Source organism: Macaca fascicularis, chromosome 6, assembly GCF_037993035.2.
Source record: "Macaca fascicularis isolate 582-1 chromosome 6, T2T-MFA8v1.1".
Taxonomy (NCBI): Eukaryota; Metazoa; Chordata; class Mammalia; order Primates; family Cercopithecidae; genus Macaca; species Macaca fascicularis.
This window is the reverse complement of record NC_088380.1, coordinates 144,811,227-144,827,616: the sequence shown is the minus strand read 5'-3', so window position 1 is coordinate 144,827,616 and position 16,390 is coordinate 144,811,227. Positions and strand designations below refer to the sequence as shown.

Sequence of the window (16,390 nt, the reverse complement as noted above, 5' to 3'; positions counted from 1 at the left end):
TTAATTTTTTTTATTTGTAACATGGAGATAATAATAGCACTTGTCATAAAGTAGCTATTGTAAGGATTAAATAAACTGTGTATCTAACACATACCAAGCATTTTATTTATGTATTTATTTTTATTTTTGAGATGGAGTCTGGCTCTGTTGCCAAGGATTGAGTGCAGTGGCGCCATCTTGACTCACTGCAACCTCTGCCTCCCTGGGTTCAAGCGATTTAAGCAATTCTCCTGCCTCAGCTTCCTGAGTAGCTGGGATTACAGGCATCCACCACCATGCCTGGCTAATGTTTGTATTTTTAGTAGAGATGAGGCTTCACCATGTTGGCCAGGCTGCTCTTGAACTCCTGACCTCAAGTGATCAGCAACCCCCTCGGCCTCCCAAAGTGCTGGGATTACAGATGGGAGTCACCTGGCCCGGCCTGAATTGCTTTAAATGCTCTAACCCAGATAGATAATGAAATCCACAGAGGGAGGATAGAAATTTATATATAGATATGTTTTTTGTTTGTTTTGTTTTGTTTTGTTTTTGGAGATGGAGTCTCACTCTGTTGCCAGAATGGAGTGCAGTGGCCTGATCTCAGCTCACTGCAACCTCCGCCGCCCAGGTTCAAGCGATTCTCTCACTTCAGCCTCCCGAGTAGCTGGGACTACAAGCACACGCCACGATGCCCAGCTAATTTTTGTATTTTTATTTTATTTTTTTATTTATTTTTATTTTTTTTTGAGACAGAGTCTCGCTCTGCCGCCCAGGCTGGAGTGCAGTGGCGTGATCTTGGCTCATGCAAGCTCCGCCTCCCGGGTTCATGCCATTCTCCTGCCTCAGCCTCCCGAGTAGCTGGGACTACAGGCGCCCGCCACCTCGCCCGGCTAGTTTTTTTGTATTTTTTAGTAGAGACGGGGTTTCACCGTGTCAGCCAGGATGGTCTCGATCTCCTGACCTCGTGATCCGCCCGTCTCGGCCTCCCAAAGTGCTGGGATTACAGGCTTGAGCCACCGCGCCCCGCCAATTTTTGTATTTTTAATAGAGACGGGGTTTCACCATGTTGGTCAGGATTGTCTCGATCTCTTGACCTCGTGATCTGCCCGCCTCGGCCTCCCAAAGTGCTGGGATTACAAGCATGAGCCCCCACGCCGGGCTTTTTTTTTTTTTTCTTCCAGACGGAGTTTTGCTCTTGTTGCCCAGGCTTGAGTGCAGTGGTGCGATCTCGGTTCACCACAACCTCCCCCTCCCGGATTCAAGAGATTCTCCTGCCTCAGGCTCCCGAGTAGCTGAGATTACAGGTATGCGCCACCACGCCCAGCTAATTTTGTATTTTCAGTAGAGAGACGGGTTTCTCTGTGTTGGTCAGGCTGGTCGCGAACTCCCAACCTCAGGTGATCCGCCCGCCTCAGCCTCCCAAAGTGCTGGGATTACAGGCGTGAGCCACCCCGCCCGGCCAGAAATTAAATTTTTTTAAAAAATTAGCCCTGGCCGGCACGGTGGCTCACGCCTGTAATCCCAGCACTTTGGGAGGCTGAGGCGGGCGGATCACAAGGTCAGGAGATTGAGACCATCCTGGCTAACATGGTGAAACCCCGTCTCTACTAAAAATACAAAAAATTAGCTGGGCGTGGTGGCGGGCGCCTGTAGTCCCAGCTACTCAGGAGGCTGAGGCAGGAGAATGGCGTGAACCTGGGAGGCGGCGCTTGCAGTGAGCTGAGATCCTGCCACTGCACTCCAGCCTGGGTGACAGAACCAGACTGTCTCAAAAAAAAAAAAAAAAAATTAGCCCCAATACACTGTGCTGGAAAATTAGTAAATTGTATAAAACTCGTTCATCTTTGGTACATGTTTATTTATATGGTTATACAGGCAAAATGAGGGTCTTATCCCCAAGATATCACTTGAGTCTTCATATTTACCACAGAGAATACCCTATGTATTGTTGTTGGAAGAGACATATCAACTGGGAATAGGGCTCCTAGAATGAAATTTTAAAAATGTTGGGATGCACCAAATCCACTGAAGAATAATCAAACAGTATTTGGGGCTAACCTGACAGGCAGTTTGTTTTAATCTGCAGGAATCATCACCAGCACCTAATGAAATGTAGCCCAGTGAGTAGCCTCTCTTTTTTGGGTTTGGGTTTGCTTTTCAGGTGGGAGACAGAGGGTTTCCATTGCACCTGTGACTTGATGCGGGACGTTCTCAGCAAACTCTTTTTTAGGCACAGCTTCTCTGTAGCACTCCGAATGGTTTGGACCGTGGCCATAGAAAGAGAGATGCAATGTGTAGCTTATCTGCAAATAAAGAAAATGTGAGTGTTTAATGGAAACCTAGATATATTGGCAGTTTTATTTTTTTGAGTGAAGAAACTTGTTGTTATCATAGTGAGACGTAGAACTGTTTATACCTCGTATGCTAGACAAGCAAAACTGTATTACTATAGGGGAGAAAAATTGTTTGTTTTTGTTTTTTCTTATTAAAGTTTGGCCCTAGGACAGACACCCAGCTCCAAGTTCTCCACAGTAGGTCATCATTATTTCTCATGTTCAGTTGATCATTTTGAGGATAAAAATTATCCTTACTGTAGTGTAAGGGATTTAGGAGTTTTGTTTGTAGGGTTAACTTGCATAACTTGTTCACAGATTTTTTTTTCCACCACTTTACATGCAAGTGTAGATGTATTAATTTCTTATTTCCCCCTTAGTCTGGCTTTTAAGCCCTTATTCCGAGGAAGCCATGGTACTTTTTATCTAAACCTTAGGTCATCCTTCGTTCCAAGTTAAAACTAGCCTCTTCAGAACCACCTAATCACTAAGATAATTCTGTATCTAATCCCTTCAACTAATCCTCTTTTCTAGACATCTTTTTTTCTTCCCTGCCTCCCATCCATTTCCCCAGATCATTACCCATAAAAGATAGCTGCTGTTCTTTTCTTACATTGACTTAAGATAGACTCATGTTTTTGGCTGTTCTAATCAGTTTTTTCTTGATTTAATACTGTCCTAATCTCCATTTATAATCACTTTTTATTCATTTATTTTTGAAACTGAGTCTCGCTCTATCGCCCAGGCTGGAGTGCAGTGGCACAATCTCGGCTCATTACAACCTCTGCCTCCTAGGTTAAAGCGATTCTTGTGCCTCAACCTGCCAAATAGCTAGGACTGTAGGCACATGCCACCATGGCCCGGCTAATTTTTGTATTTTTAGTAGAGACGAGGTTTTGCCTTATTGGCCAAGCAGGTCTCCTGACCTCAAGTGATCCGCCCGCCTCGGCCTCTCAAAAGGCTGAGATTACAGGTGTGAGCCACTGCCTGGCCTATAATCACTTTTTTTTTTGTGAGAGAGAGTTGCTGTTGTACCCCAGGGTGGAGTGCAATGGTGCAATCTCGGCTCACTGCAACCTCTGCCTCCTGGGTTCAAGCGATTTTCCTGCCTCAGCCTCCTGAATAGCTGGGATTATAGGCATGTGCCACCACACCCAGCTAATTTTTGTATTTTTAGTAGTGACAGTGTGTCACCAAATTGGCCAGGCTGGCCTTGAACTCCTGACCTGTGATGATCTACCCACCTTAGCCTCCCAAAGTACTGAGGTTACAGGTGTGAGCCATCATGCCCGGCCAAAAATCACTTTTTAAAATCTCACTATCCCCTCCCCAGGCAGGCTCCCTATCCCTACCCCATTCCTTTTACTTGTGACCAAAAATTAGTATCTTCCAAAGCAAATCTGCATGCCTTATATCAAATCCACATCATAATTTGCATCTTCAAATGCAAGGTTATATAGCGTCAGGATATAGGGTCAACTTTGATTACATGAAATGTGTTTTGTAAGGGTTATTCATGGCTTCATCAGATGAAGTGTTTTTATCAGGGCCAGCTGACACTTCTCTTCCCCAACTAATGCAGTTTTTCTTATTCAGGAAAACGGCACTTTGAAGCCCTTGGAGTGTCAGGCACCCAGGAACCTGAGGTTTCAAAAGAGACCAGGGGAACCTTATGTGTCTCCTCTTTCTCTGCTGGTAAGTCATTGAACATCATTATTAAGGATCAGTTGAAGTGTTATAGGCTATAGGATGGCAGCTCTGGATTTATGAACCTTTGAATTTTTCTAAACCGGCATCATCAAGCCAAATTTAGGTGAGAAAAAGGGGGTTGGAGAAATAAAGTTTGAGCAGGAAAAGAGAGGAACAATATGTCCTATGATCTTCTTGTTTAAGTTTAAGGAGGAAAAAATATGACTTGGGCTTTTTTTTTTTTTTTTTTTTTTTTGTGAGATGGAGTCTTGCTCTGTTGCCCAAGCTGGAGTATAATGGCGCGATCTTGGCTCACTGCAACCTTCTGCCTCCCAGGTTCAAGTGATTCTCCTGCCTCAGCCTCCCAAGTAGCTGGGATCATAGGTGCCCACTACCGTGCCCGGCTAATTTTTGTATTTTTAGTAGAGACGGGGTTTCGCCATGTTAGCCAGGCTGGTTCCGAACTCCTGACCTCAGGTGATCCACCCACCTCAGCCTCCCAAAGTGCTGGGATTAGAGGTGTGAGCCACCATGCCTGGCCAAGCTTCTTTTTTTCTTCTACTTTATTCTTTAAAGATTGCTTTTTTATTTTTATTTTTTTAAACACAAGGTCTTGCTATGTTGCCTAGGCTAGACTCGAACTCTTGGGCTCAAGCAATCTTACCACTTTGGCCTACTGGGTAGCTAGGACTACAGGCACACGGATCTGTGCCTGGCTCTGGATGCTTTTCTCTAATAAATGGACCCTAATTTATAAAAGGACTTCCATATTGTTAGATACTTAGTGGTATCCAAATTTTCCTTTTACAAATAATGCTATAATGTAAGTTCTCAAAGTTCTCAAGCGTAAATATATTTGACTGCATTTCAGATTTTTCTCTTCAGTGCTGGATTGAAAGTGTATATATATATATGTATACATATATATATATATATATACACACAATTTTTTTTTTTTTTGAGATGAAGTCTCTGTTGCCCAGGCTGGAGTGCAGTGGTAAAATGTAGGCTCACTACAACCTCTGCCTCCCAAGTTCAGGCAATTCTCCTGCCTCAGGGTCCCGAGTAGCTGGGACTGCAGGTGTGTGCCACCATACCCAGCTAATTTTTGTATTTTTAGTAGAGATGAGGTTTCACCACGTTGGCCAAGCTGGTCTTCGAACTCCTGATGTCAAGCAGTGTGCTTGCCTTAGCCTCCCAAAGTGCTGGGATTGCAGGTGTGAGTGAGCCACTGCATCTGTCTTAGGTATAAATTTTTAATCTACTCATCTTGTCAGTGTGACATAAAGTTTTTATTTTATTTTATTTTATTTTTTAAGATTGATTCTTGCTCTGTTACAAGGCTAGAGTGCAGTGGTGTGATCTCAGCTTACTGCAATATCTGCCTCCCAGGTTCAAGTGACTCTCTTGCCTGAGCCTCCTGAGTAGCTGGGATTATAGGTACATGCCACCACATCCAGCTAATTTTTGTATTTTTAGTAGAGACAGGGTTTCACCATGTTGACCAGGATGGTCTCAATCTCCTGACCTTGTAATCTGCCTGCCTCTGCCTCCCAAAGTGCTGGGATTACAGGCATGAGCCACCGCCCCCGACAGTATCAATATTTTTAAAGTTTTTTTTCTTTCTTTCTTTTTTGTTTTCTCCTCTCCCTAGAAATAGGGATCTCACTGTGTTGCCTAGGCAAATCTCAAACTCCTGGGCTCAAGCCTTAAGGTTTTGATACTTTCTCCAATTTTTTTCTTAAAAAGTTATAAGAATTTACATTTTCATTAGCAATCCTTATCTCATAGAATTAATTAATTAATTTATTTACTTTGAGACAGAGTCTCACTCTGTCGCCCAGACTGGAGTGCAGTGGCATGATCTCAGCTCACTGCAACCTCTGCCTCCCTGGTTCAAGCAATTCTCCTGCCTCAGCCTCCCGAATAGCTGGAACTACAGGCACACGCTGCCATGCCCAGCTAATTTTTTATATTTTAGTAGAGATGGGTTTCACCATCTTGCCCAGGCTGGTCTTGAATTTCTGAGCTCAGGCAATTCACTTGCCTCAGCCTCCCAAAGTGCTAGGATTACAGGTGTGAGCCACCCCGCCCAGCCTTCTCATGGAATTTTTTTTTTTTTTGAGATGGAGTCTTGCTCTGTCGTCCAGGCTGGAGTGCAGTGGGACAATCTCTGCTCACTGCAACCCCCACCTCCCAGGTTCAAGTGATTCTCCTGCCTCAGCCTCCTGAGCAGCTGGGACTACAGGTGCGCGCCACCACGCCCAGCTAATTTTTGTATTTTTAGTAAAGACGGGGTTTCACCGTATTGGCCAGGCTGGTTCAAACTCCTGACCTTGTGATCTACCCACCTCGGCCTCCCAAAGTGCTGGGATTATAGGCATGAGCCACCATGCCTGGCCTTCTCATGGAATTTTTAAAAAAATTACTTTCTGCTGAGCAGTCTAGGGTGGGGGAAAATGCTAATTAGGCCAGATGTTGTGGCTCATCCCTGTAATCCCAGCACTCTGGGAGGCCGAGGCGAGAGGATTACTTGAGTCCAGGAGTTTGAGTTCCCTAACTGGGGAACACAGCAAGACCACATCTCTACCCCACCCCCATTCTCCCCCAAAAAAGGCTGGGACTTGGTGGTGCATGCCTGTAGTCTCAGGTACTCTGGAGGCCAAGGCAGGAGGATAGCTTCAGCCCAAGAGTCTGAGGCTTCAGTGAGTTATAATTGGGAGGATTGCTTGAGCACAGGAGTCTGAGGCTACAGTCAGCTGAGATGGAGACTCAGTCTCAAATAAATAATACACACATAGATACATACATGGTAAAATCATTTTATATTAAAAATAATTAGCAGTCCACGCATGGTGGTTCATGCCTGTAATCCCACCACTTTGGGAGGCTGAGATGGGTAGATCACCTGAGGCCAGGAGTTTGAGACCAGCCTGGCCAACATGACGAAACCCTGTCTCTACTAAAAATACAAAAATTAGCCAGGCATGGTGGCGCCTGGCTGAGAAACAAGAATGGCTTGAACCTGGGAGGTGGAGATTGCAATGAGCTGAGATCACACCACTGCACTTCAGTGCAGTGATTGGACAGGTGACAAAGAGACTGTCTCAAAAAAAAAAAAGTAAAATAAATAAATAAATAAAATAAAAATAATTAGTAGTGGCCGGGTGCAGTGGCCCACACCTGTAATCCCAGCACTTTGGGAGGCTGAGGCAGGCTGATCACTTGAGGTCAGGAGTTCCAGACCAGCCTGGGCAACATGGTGAAACCCCATCTCTACCGAAAAAAAAAATACGAAAATTAGCTGGGGCCGGGTGCAGTGGCTCACACCTGTAATCCCAGCACTTTGGGAGGCTGAGGTGGGTGGATCACGAGGTCAGGAGATTGAGACCATCCTGGCTAACACAGTGAAACCCCGTCTCTACTAAAAATACAAAAAAATTAGCTGGGCGTGGTGGCCAGTGCCTGTAGTCCCAGCTACTCGGGAGGCTGAAGCAGGAGAATGGTGTGAACCCGGGAGGCAGAGCTTGCAGTCAGCTGAGATCGCGCCACTGCACTCCAGCCTGGGGGACAAGAGCGAGACTCCATCTCAAAAAATAAAATAAAACAATAATAATAATAATTAGTAGTGATTTCATGGGATTATTATCCATGCGTATTTTCTCTAGTGTCTTTTGTGCACTTATAATACTGGGGTCTTAACTTACCCAGGCATTCACTTGCCTTTCGTAGACCATGGACTCCAGAGATTTGGATTCTTATTTCTAATCTCAACCCTGAGGGAAAGCTATTTTAACATATTCTTTCCTACGAAGATAAAGCTGATCTTTTTTTTTTTTTTTTTTTTTTTTGAGACACAGTCTTGCTCTGTCACCAGGCTGGAGTGCAGTGGTGCGATCTCAGCTCACTGCAACCTCCGCCTTCTGGGTTCAAGCAATTCCGCTGCCTCAGCCTCCCAAGTAGCTGGGACTACAGGCGTGCACCACCACACAAGGCTAATTTTTCATATTTTAGTAGAGATGGGGTTTCACCATGTTGGCCAGGATGGTCTTGATCTCCTGACCTCATGATCCATGCCCGGGCACTAAGTTGATCGTGTTTTATTTAGGTTTTTGGTTTCTAGGATGGAGGGAAGACCTGGAGTATATTCAATTATTGGATAGTCTTGTGTGTGATTTTTTTTTAATTGCAGTAAAATGTGCATAATATTTACAATTTTAAGTATTTTTGACTGTGCAGTCTAGTGACAGTAAGTATATTAATAATGTGAGACTATCACCAGAACTCATTTCCAGAATTTTTTCATTATTCAAAACAGAAGCTGTATACCCTTAAGTGATAACTCTCCATCCCTGTTTCTGCCCAGCCATTGATAACCTCTATTTTCTGTCTCAGTGAATTTGACTATTCTAGATACCTCATATGAGTAGAATAATATAATATTTTGTCCTTTTGTGTGTGTGTGTGAGGTCTCACTCTGTCACCTCTGCTGGAGTGCAGTGGCACAGTCATAGCTCACTGTAGCCTCAAACTCCCGGGCTCTGATGATTCTCCCACCTCAGTCTACCAAGTAGCTGGGACTGCAAATGTGTGCCACTACGCCTGGCTAATTTTTTTTTTTTTTTTTTGAGATAGAGTTTCACTCTGTCACCCAGGCTGGAGTGCAGTGGTGCAATCTTGGCTCACTGCAACCTTTGTCTCCCAGGTTCAAGCGATTCTCGTGCTTTACCCTCCCTAGTAGCTGGGATTACAGGCATGTGCTACCATGCCTGGTGAATTTTTTTGTATTTTTGGTAGAGATGGAGTTTCACCATGTTGGCCAGGCTGGTCTTAAACTCCTGGCTTCATGTGATCTGCCCACCTCGACCTAATTTTTTTGTATATTTTGTAGAGACAGGGTTTTGCCATGTTGCCCAGGCTGGTCTCAAATTCCTGGGTTCAGGAGATCCATCTGCTTCAGCCTCCCATAGTGCTGGAGTTATAGGTGTGAGCCACTGCGTCCAGCCTATATTTCCATTTAGCATAATGTCTTCAAAGTTCATCTGTGTCATAGCATGTATTAGAATTTCATTTCTTTTGTATGTATATCATATTTTGCTTATCCATTCATCTGTTGATGGACATTTTGAGTTGTTTCCAACCTTTTGGCCATTGTGAATAATGCTGCTATGAACATAGGTATACAAATATCTGCTTGAGTCCTTGCTTTTATTTTATTTGATTTATTTTTTTCCAAGACGGAGTCTTTGCCCTGTCGCCGAGGCTGGAGTGCAGTGGTGCAATCTCAGCTCACTGCAACTTCCATCTCCCCAGTTCAAGCAGTTCTTCTGCCTCAGCCTCCCAAGTAGCTGGGATTACAAGCACATACTACCATACCCGGCTAAGTTTTGTATTTTTAGTAGAGATGGGGTTTCAACATGTTGGCCAGGCTGCTCTTGAACTCCTGACCTCGTAATCCGCCCGCCTCGGCTTGTAATCCCAAAGTACTGGGATTACAAGTGTGAGCTGCCGCGCCTGGCCCCTGTTTTTAATTCTTTTGGGTATATATTCATAAGTAGAATTGCTTGATTATATGATGATTCTATGTTTAATTTTTTGAGGAACTAGCATGCTAGTATCCATAGAGTGCCTCTGCACCCTTTTGCATTCCCACCAGCAATGCACAAACACTTGTTATTTCTTATAATGGCCATCCTAATGGGTATAAAGTAGTATCTCATTGCAATTTTGATATGCATTTCCGTAATGATTACTTATGTTGAGCATCTTTTGATGTACTTATGGGCCATTTGTGTATCTTCTTTGGAGAAATGTCTATTCATGTCCCTTTTGATTGTTATTGTGTTTGTTATTGAGTTGTAGGAGTTCCTTATATATTCTGATATTAATCCCTCATCAAATATAAGACTTGCAAATATTTTCTCCCATTTTGTGGGTTGCCTTTTCTATCCCTTAATGGCGTTCTTTGATGCACAAAAGTTTTTCATTTTGATGAAGACTAATTTATCTATTTTTTTCTTTCATTATCTGTGCTTTCAGTGGCATTATCCAAATCCAATGTCATGAATTTTTTCCCTTATGTTTTCTTCTAAGAGTTTTATAGTTTTAGCTCTTACATTTAGGACTTTGATATATTTTGAATAGTTTTTAATGTTGTCAATATACTTGATAGGACAACGGAAAATTGGTGGACAGTGAAATGAAATATCTGGGCAGTCCTATTACTGCTCCAAAGTTGGATGCAAATCCAAACCTAGGAGAAGACCAGGCAGAAGAGATTTCAAATGAATTAATGGAGTTTTCCCTGGAAGATCAAGAAGCAAAGGTAAAGTATTCTGTGATAGTATCTTTGCATTCTTCATATTCCTTCATTCTGTTAAAAGAAAAACTTGAGACAAATTAAACTTAGGAGAGTTTATTTGAGCAAAAAAATAACTAGTGAATCCAGCAACCCTCATAGCCAGAACATATTCAGTAAAACTCCAGTTTGCCATGTGGTCAGGCAGTATTATGGACAGAAAATAGAAATGAAGTATAGAAAACAGAAGTGAGGTACAGAGACAGCCCAGTTGGTTACAGCCTTGAGTTTACCTCATTTGAACATGGTTTAAACAGTTGATTGCTTGTGGTTGACTGAAGCTCAGCTGCTCTGCTTTCCTGAGACTCAGCTTTTTGATACAAAAGTATACTTCTAAATTAGGCTTTCAGTTGAAGTACTAAGTTAGGTTGCAACTTGGTATGTAAAAACTCAAGTACAGAGGCATCCGCAGGCCAAATTTAGTTTAATTAACAATTCATTCTTTTTTTTTTTTTTTTTTTTTGAGACAGATTCTCGCTCTGTTGCCTAGGCTGGAGTGCAGTGGTGCCATCTTAGCTCACAGCAACCTCCTCTTCCCAGGTTCAAGCGATTCTCCCGCCTCAGCCACTAGAGTAGCGCAGCGCCACACCCGGGTAATTTTTAGTATTTTTAGTAGAGACAGGGTTTCACCATGTTGGCCAGGCTGGTCTTGAACTGGTCTCAGGTGATCCACCCGCCTCAGCCTTCCAAAGTGCTGGGATTATAAGCGTGAGCCACCATGCCCAGCCAACAATTCATTCTTGAATAAACAATATTTTATGCCTAATACGTATGAGTCACTCTACTAAATGCTGGAGCTACAGAGATCAACAAGATGTGATAACCTATCTTTATTTATTTATTTTTTTAAATGGAGTCTTGCTGTGTCACCTAGGCTGGAGTGCAGTGTTGTTATCTTGGCTCACTGCAACCTCTGTCTCCCAGGTTTAAGCAATTCTCTTGCCTCAGCCCCCCAAAGCATGCCACCATGCCTGGCTAATGTTTTGTAATTTTAGTAGAGACGGGGTTTTGACATGTTGGCCAGACAGGTCTCAAACTCCTGACCGCAAGTGATCTGCCCGCCTTGGCTTCCCAAAGAGCTGGGATTACAGGCATGAGCCACCGTGCCTGGCCTAACCTATCTTTAGACTGAGGGCTACCTGACTGATAGGTTATCAGGTTACTACAGGAATCTTCTTACTGCTGGTGAACAGGCTCCAGTCAATAGTTTGAGTGGATCACCATCAAAGTAACCTAGTATAAGTAATGTCTCCAGGATAGTAGTAATGTATAGAATATACCTAACATGACTTTTTAGGTATTTTATAATACAGTCTTTTGTTTCCTTTTATCTTTCCCATATCACCGATAGATATACCTGAAGCATGTGGGTTATAGCCTATATGCTGATATGCCAAAGATAGTTTCTGAGGCATTTAGCTTTTTTTTTTTTTTGAGATAGGGTCTTGCTCTGTAGCCCAGGCTGGGGTACAGTGGCACAATTAAAGCTCACTGCAGCCTCAGTCTCCCCAGGCTCAGGCAGTCCTCCCACCTCAGCCTCTGAGTAGCTGGGACTATAGGCACATGCCACCATACCTGGCTAATTTTTTGTATTTTTTGTAGAGACGTGGTTTCACAGTATTGCCCAGGCTAGTCTCAAACTCCTGGGCTCAAATGATTCACACACCTTGGCCTCCCAAAGTGCTGGGATTACAGGCGTGAGCCACCATGCCAGGCCTGTATTTAGCATTTCTAAATCAACTTTGTTGCTTTGAAACAGGTAGAGCTATGAGTTTGTCTTTAAAATTTATTCATTTCACAAGGCCAATATGGTATAGTGGAGTTAGAACAGTTGCATTCTAGTCCTCATGCTTTTATTTTTTTAATTATTTAATTAATTAGATAGAGTCTTGCTCTGCTCTATCACCCAGACTGGAGTGCAGTGTTGAATTCCTGGGCTCAAGCAATCCTCCCACCTCAGCCTCCTGAGTAGCTAGGACAATAGGTGCATACCACCATGCCCAGCTAATTTTTAAAATTGTTTGTAGAGATGGGGTCTTGGTGTGTTGCCCAAGCTGGTTTGGAACTCCTGGGCTCCAGCAATCCTCTTGCCTTTGTTGTGGGATCTTTAGGGTGTTGCTTTTCTGGCTAGAAACCTCTGTGGCCAGTGGTGCCTTTGCCCGAGTTCTTGTCCTGCATCGAGGTACGCAGACAAGTGGAGGGTAAGCAAGACGAAGAGAAGCTCTATTGAGTGTTAGAACAGCTCAGAGGAGACTCACAGGGGCTAGCTCTTCTCTGTAGGCAGTTTGTCTTATCCGGTATTCAGCTCTCAGCAGAGAGGAGGCCCTGGAGTGGGTGGCTCCTCTCTTCAGGCAGGTCCTACCTGTTGACTTCCCAGCTCTCAGCAGAGAGCATAGCTTCTCTCTCCTTTCTGGCTGTCTGATCTTTTCTCCATCCTCTACCCTGTTGTGGCTGAGCCTGGGGCTTTTATGGACCTCAGAGGGGAGAAAGTGCTTCCTGATTGGTTCATGGACTGCAGGAAAAGGCAGCACAAATCACCATCTGGTGGGTGGGACTGGCAGCCCGGTCCCCAGCCTTTAAGCCCTCCCTGTCCTGAAGATGGGGATTTATGGGAACCTCCCTTCCACCCAGGAGCCTGTCTGTCTCTCTCAGCAGTCCATGGCACCAGGCTGCTCACACCAAGGTGCACCTAAAGGCCAGCACTGACCACCCTCAGTCCCCACTTGGCTTCCCCTCTTTCGCTTCTGTGTGCCCAAATTCTGGAGGGGGCCAAGGTGGCAGGGTGTTGCCCTGAGGGTGCGCACACACATTCACCCCCGGACTGTAACAGCACCTGGGTTTGCCCCAACGCCACTCCGAGACTGGAGTGGGTGCCAGGAGCAGAGAGAAGTGGGGGTGGGGGTGGGGGGCAGGTTGCAGAGACTATTAGGTCCTGCACCTGGGAGGGCGGCTGCAGCTGCACCCAGGAGGGCAGGGATCCTGCCTGCTCCCAGCCCCCACAAGAGCACAGGGAGGCTCGGATCTGCAACCACAACTTGGGCGGCTGCAACCCCACCCAGCAGGGCAAGGCTTCTGCCTGCTCTATGGAACAGGAGGCCCAGGTTAACAGCTGCAGTTTGTGTAGCTCCAGCAGCACCAGGGGAGCTCCTGCCCCAACTCAGAAGGGGAAGGGCTCCTGCTAGCTCCACGGATCATGCAGCCCTATCCACGCCTCTGCTGCAGCCAGCGTGATGATAGCAGCAAGCCCTCTGTAGTCGCAGCTGCCAACACATTGGCCTGTCAAAGTGCTGGAATTACAAGTGTGAGCCACCATATCCAGCCTCATTCTTTTATTTACTTGGTGTTATGACGTTCACAAGACAACCACCTGACCTCAGTTTTTAATTTATAAAATGGAGAGCATGATAAAAAAACTACCTCCTGGCCGGGCGCGGTGGCTCAAGCCTGTAATCCCAGCACTTTGGGAGGCCGAGATGGGTGGATCACGAGGTCAGGAGATCGAGACCATCCTGGCTAACACGGTGAAACCCCGTCTCTACTAAAAAATACAAAAAACTAGCCGGGCGAGGTGGCGGGCGCCTGTAGTCCCAGCTATTCCGGAGGCTGAGGCAGGAGAATGGCGTGAACCCGGGAGGCGGAGCTTGCAGTGAGCTGAGATCCGGCCACTGTACTCCAGCCTGGGCGACAGAGCGAGACTCCGTCTCAAAAAAAAAAAAAAAAAAAAAAAAAAAAAAAAAAACTACCTCCTTAATAGGCTTGTTGTGAATAAAATATTAAAAGCAGTTTGTGTCCTCGTCACATACACACAAATAGTAACTGTGATGAAGGATGTGTTAATGAATTTCATTGTAGTAATCCTTAGATAATATATACATAAATCATTATATTGTACTTAAGTATATACAGATTTTATCATTTATACCTCAATAAAATGGAAAAAAAAATTAAAAGAGCAGTTTGTAATACAGTAGCCCCCATTATTCACAGGGAATACATTCTGAGACCTCCAGTGGATGCCTAAAATTGCAGACAGTACTGAACCCTATATATACTATGCTTTTCCCTATGCATATGTACCTGTGATGGAGTTTTTTACTTAGGCATAGTAAGAGATTAACAATAATAACTAATAATAAAATAGAACAATTACAACAACATACTGTAATAAAAATTATATGAGGCTGGGCATGGTGGCTCATGCCTGTAATCCCAGCACACTGGGAGGCTGAAGCGGGTGGATCACTTGAGGTCAGGAGTTCGAGAGCTGCCTGGCCAACGTGGTGAAACCCCATCTCTACTAAAAATACAAAAATTAGCCAGGTGTGGTGGCAAGCATCTGTAACCCCAGCTACTCTGGTGGCTGAGGCAGTAGAATCGCTTGAACTTGAACCCAGGTGGCAGAGGTTTCAGTGAGACGAGATCGCACCACTGCACTCCAGCCTGGGCAACAGAGTGAGACTCCTTCTCAAAAAAAAAAAAAAAAAAAGTGCTGGCTGGGCATGGTGAGTCACGCCTGTAATCCCAACGCTTTAGGAGGTTGAGACGGGCAAATCACCTGAAGCCAGGAGTTCGAGACCAGCTTGGCCAACATGGTGAAACCCCGTCTCTACTAAAAATACAAAAAAAATTAGCCAGGTGTGGTGGTGGGCACCTGTAATCCCAGCTACCCAGGAGGCTGAGGCAGGAGAATCACTTGAACGTGGGAAGCAGAGGTTGCAGTGAGCCAAGATCGCTCCATTGCACTCCAGCCTGGGCAACAAGCATGAAACTCCATCTCAAAAAAAAAAAAAAAAGTGCTATAGGCTGGTAGCGGTGACTCACACCTGTAATCCCAGAACTTTGGGAGGTCGAGGTGGGTGGGTCACCTGAGATCAGGAGTTCTAGACCAACCTGGCCAAGTATGAAACCTCGTCTCTACTAAAAATACAAAAATTAACTGGGTGCGGTGGCAGGTGCTTGTAATGCCAGCTACTTGGGAGGCTTAGGCAGGACAATCACTTGAACCCAGGAGTTGGAGGTTGCATTGAGTCAAGATCATGCCACTGCACTCCAGCCTGGGCAACAGAATGAGACTCCATCTCAAAAAAAAAAAAAGAAAGAAAGAAAAAAGGACATAGGTGTTTGGGAGAGTATTATTTTTGGCTTTACCCTGAGTAACTGGAGGCAGTTTAGTGGTATTAAGTGCCTTCATTTTATTGTGAGTACTTACCCATTTCTAGGATTTTTTTTATTACCCGAAGCAGAAATGCTCTTTTTTTTTTTTTTTTTTTTTGAGATGTAGTCTTGCTCTCTCGCCCAAGCTGAAGTGCAGTGGTGCGATTTTGGCTCACTGCACCTCCACCTCCTGGGTTCAAGTGACTCCCCTGCCTCAGTCCCCCGAGTAGCTGGGATTCCAGGCACACCTCACCATGGCCGGCTAATTTTTTTGTATTTTTAGTAGTGACAGGGTTTCACCATGTTGGCCAGGCTGGTCTTGAATACCTGACCTCAGGTGATCTGCCCTCCTCGGCCTTTCAAAGTGCTGAGACTACAGGTGAGCCACTGTGCCTGGCCCCCAAAGAGAAATATTGTACCCAGTAAACAATAACTTCCCATCTTCTCCCCTTCCCCAGCCCCTAGGAACCACTATTCTATTTTCTGCCCTCTATGAATTTGACTGCTCTAGGTACCTCATATAAAGGGAAGCATACAATATTTGTCCTTTTGTCTCTGGCATATATCTCATAGTGTAATGTTTTTGTTGGTAATCAGTGTGGTAGTATGTATCAGAATTTCATTCTCTTTTTTTTTTTTTATTTTTTTATTTTTTTTTTTTGAGACGGAGTCTCACGCTGTTGCCCAGGCTGGAGTGCAGTGGCGCGATCTCGGCTCACTGCAAGCTCCGCCTCCCGGGTTCCCGCCATTCTCCTGCCTCAGCCTCCTGAGTAGCTGGGACTACAGGCGCCCGCCACCGCGCCCGGCTAATTTTTTGTATTTTTAGTAGAGACGGGGTTTCACTGTGGTCTCGACCTCCTGACCTTGTGATCCGCCC

General features: G+C 44.8%; 1 protein-coding gene across 6 annotated transcripts in view; it reads left to right on the top strand.

Annotated features, from left to right (window-relative positions):
* Nucleotides 1-16,390, top strand: part of CDC25C (cell division cycle 25C) — a 49,714-nt gene that overhangs the window by 4,027 nt on the left and 29,297 nt on the right. For 5 of the 6 annotated variants that reach the window (XM_005557900.4, XM_005557898.4, XM_015451936.3 and 2 more), the window contains 4 exons: nt 2,066-2,099; nt 2,210-2,299; nt 3,909-4,007; nt 10,174-10,326. In XM_005557900.4, the coding sequence (XP_005557957.2) occupies nt 2,066-2,099; nt 2,210-2,299; nt 3,909-4,007; nt 10,174-10,326 (376 nt within the window). Of the gene's footprint in view, nt 1-2,065; nt 2,100-2,140; nt 2,300-3,908; nt 4,008-10,173; nt 10,327-16,390 lie in introns of all 6 variants that reach the window. The other variant, XM_073994358.1, reaches the window with a different exon arrangement.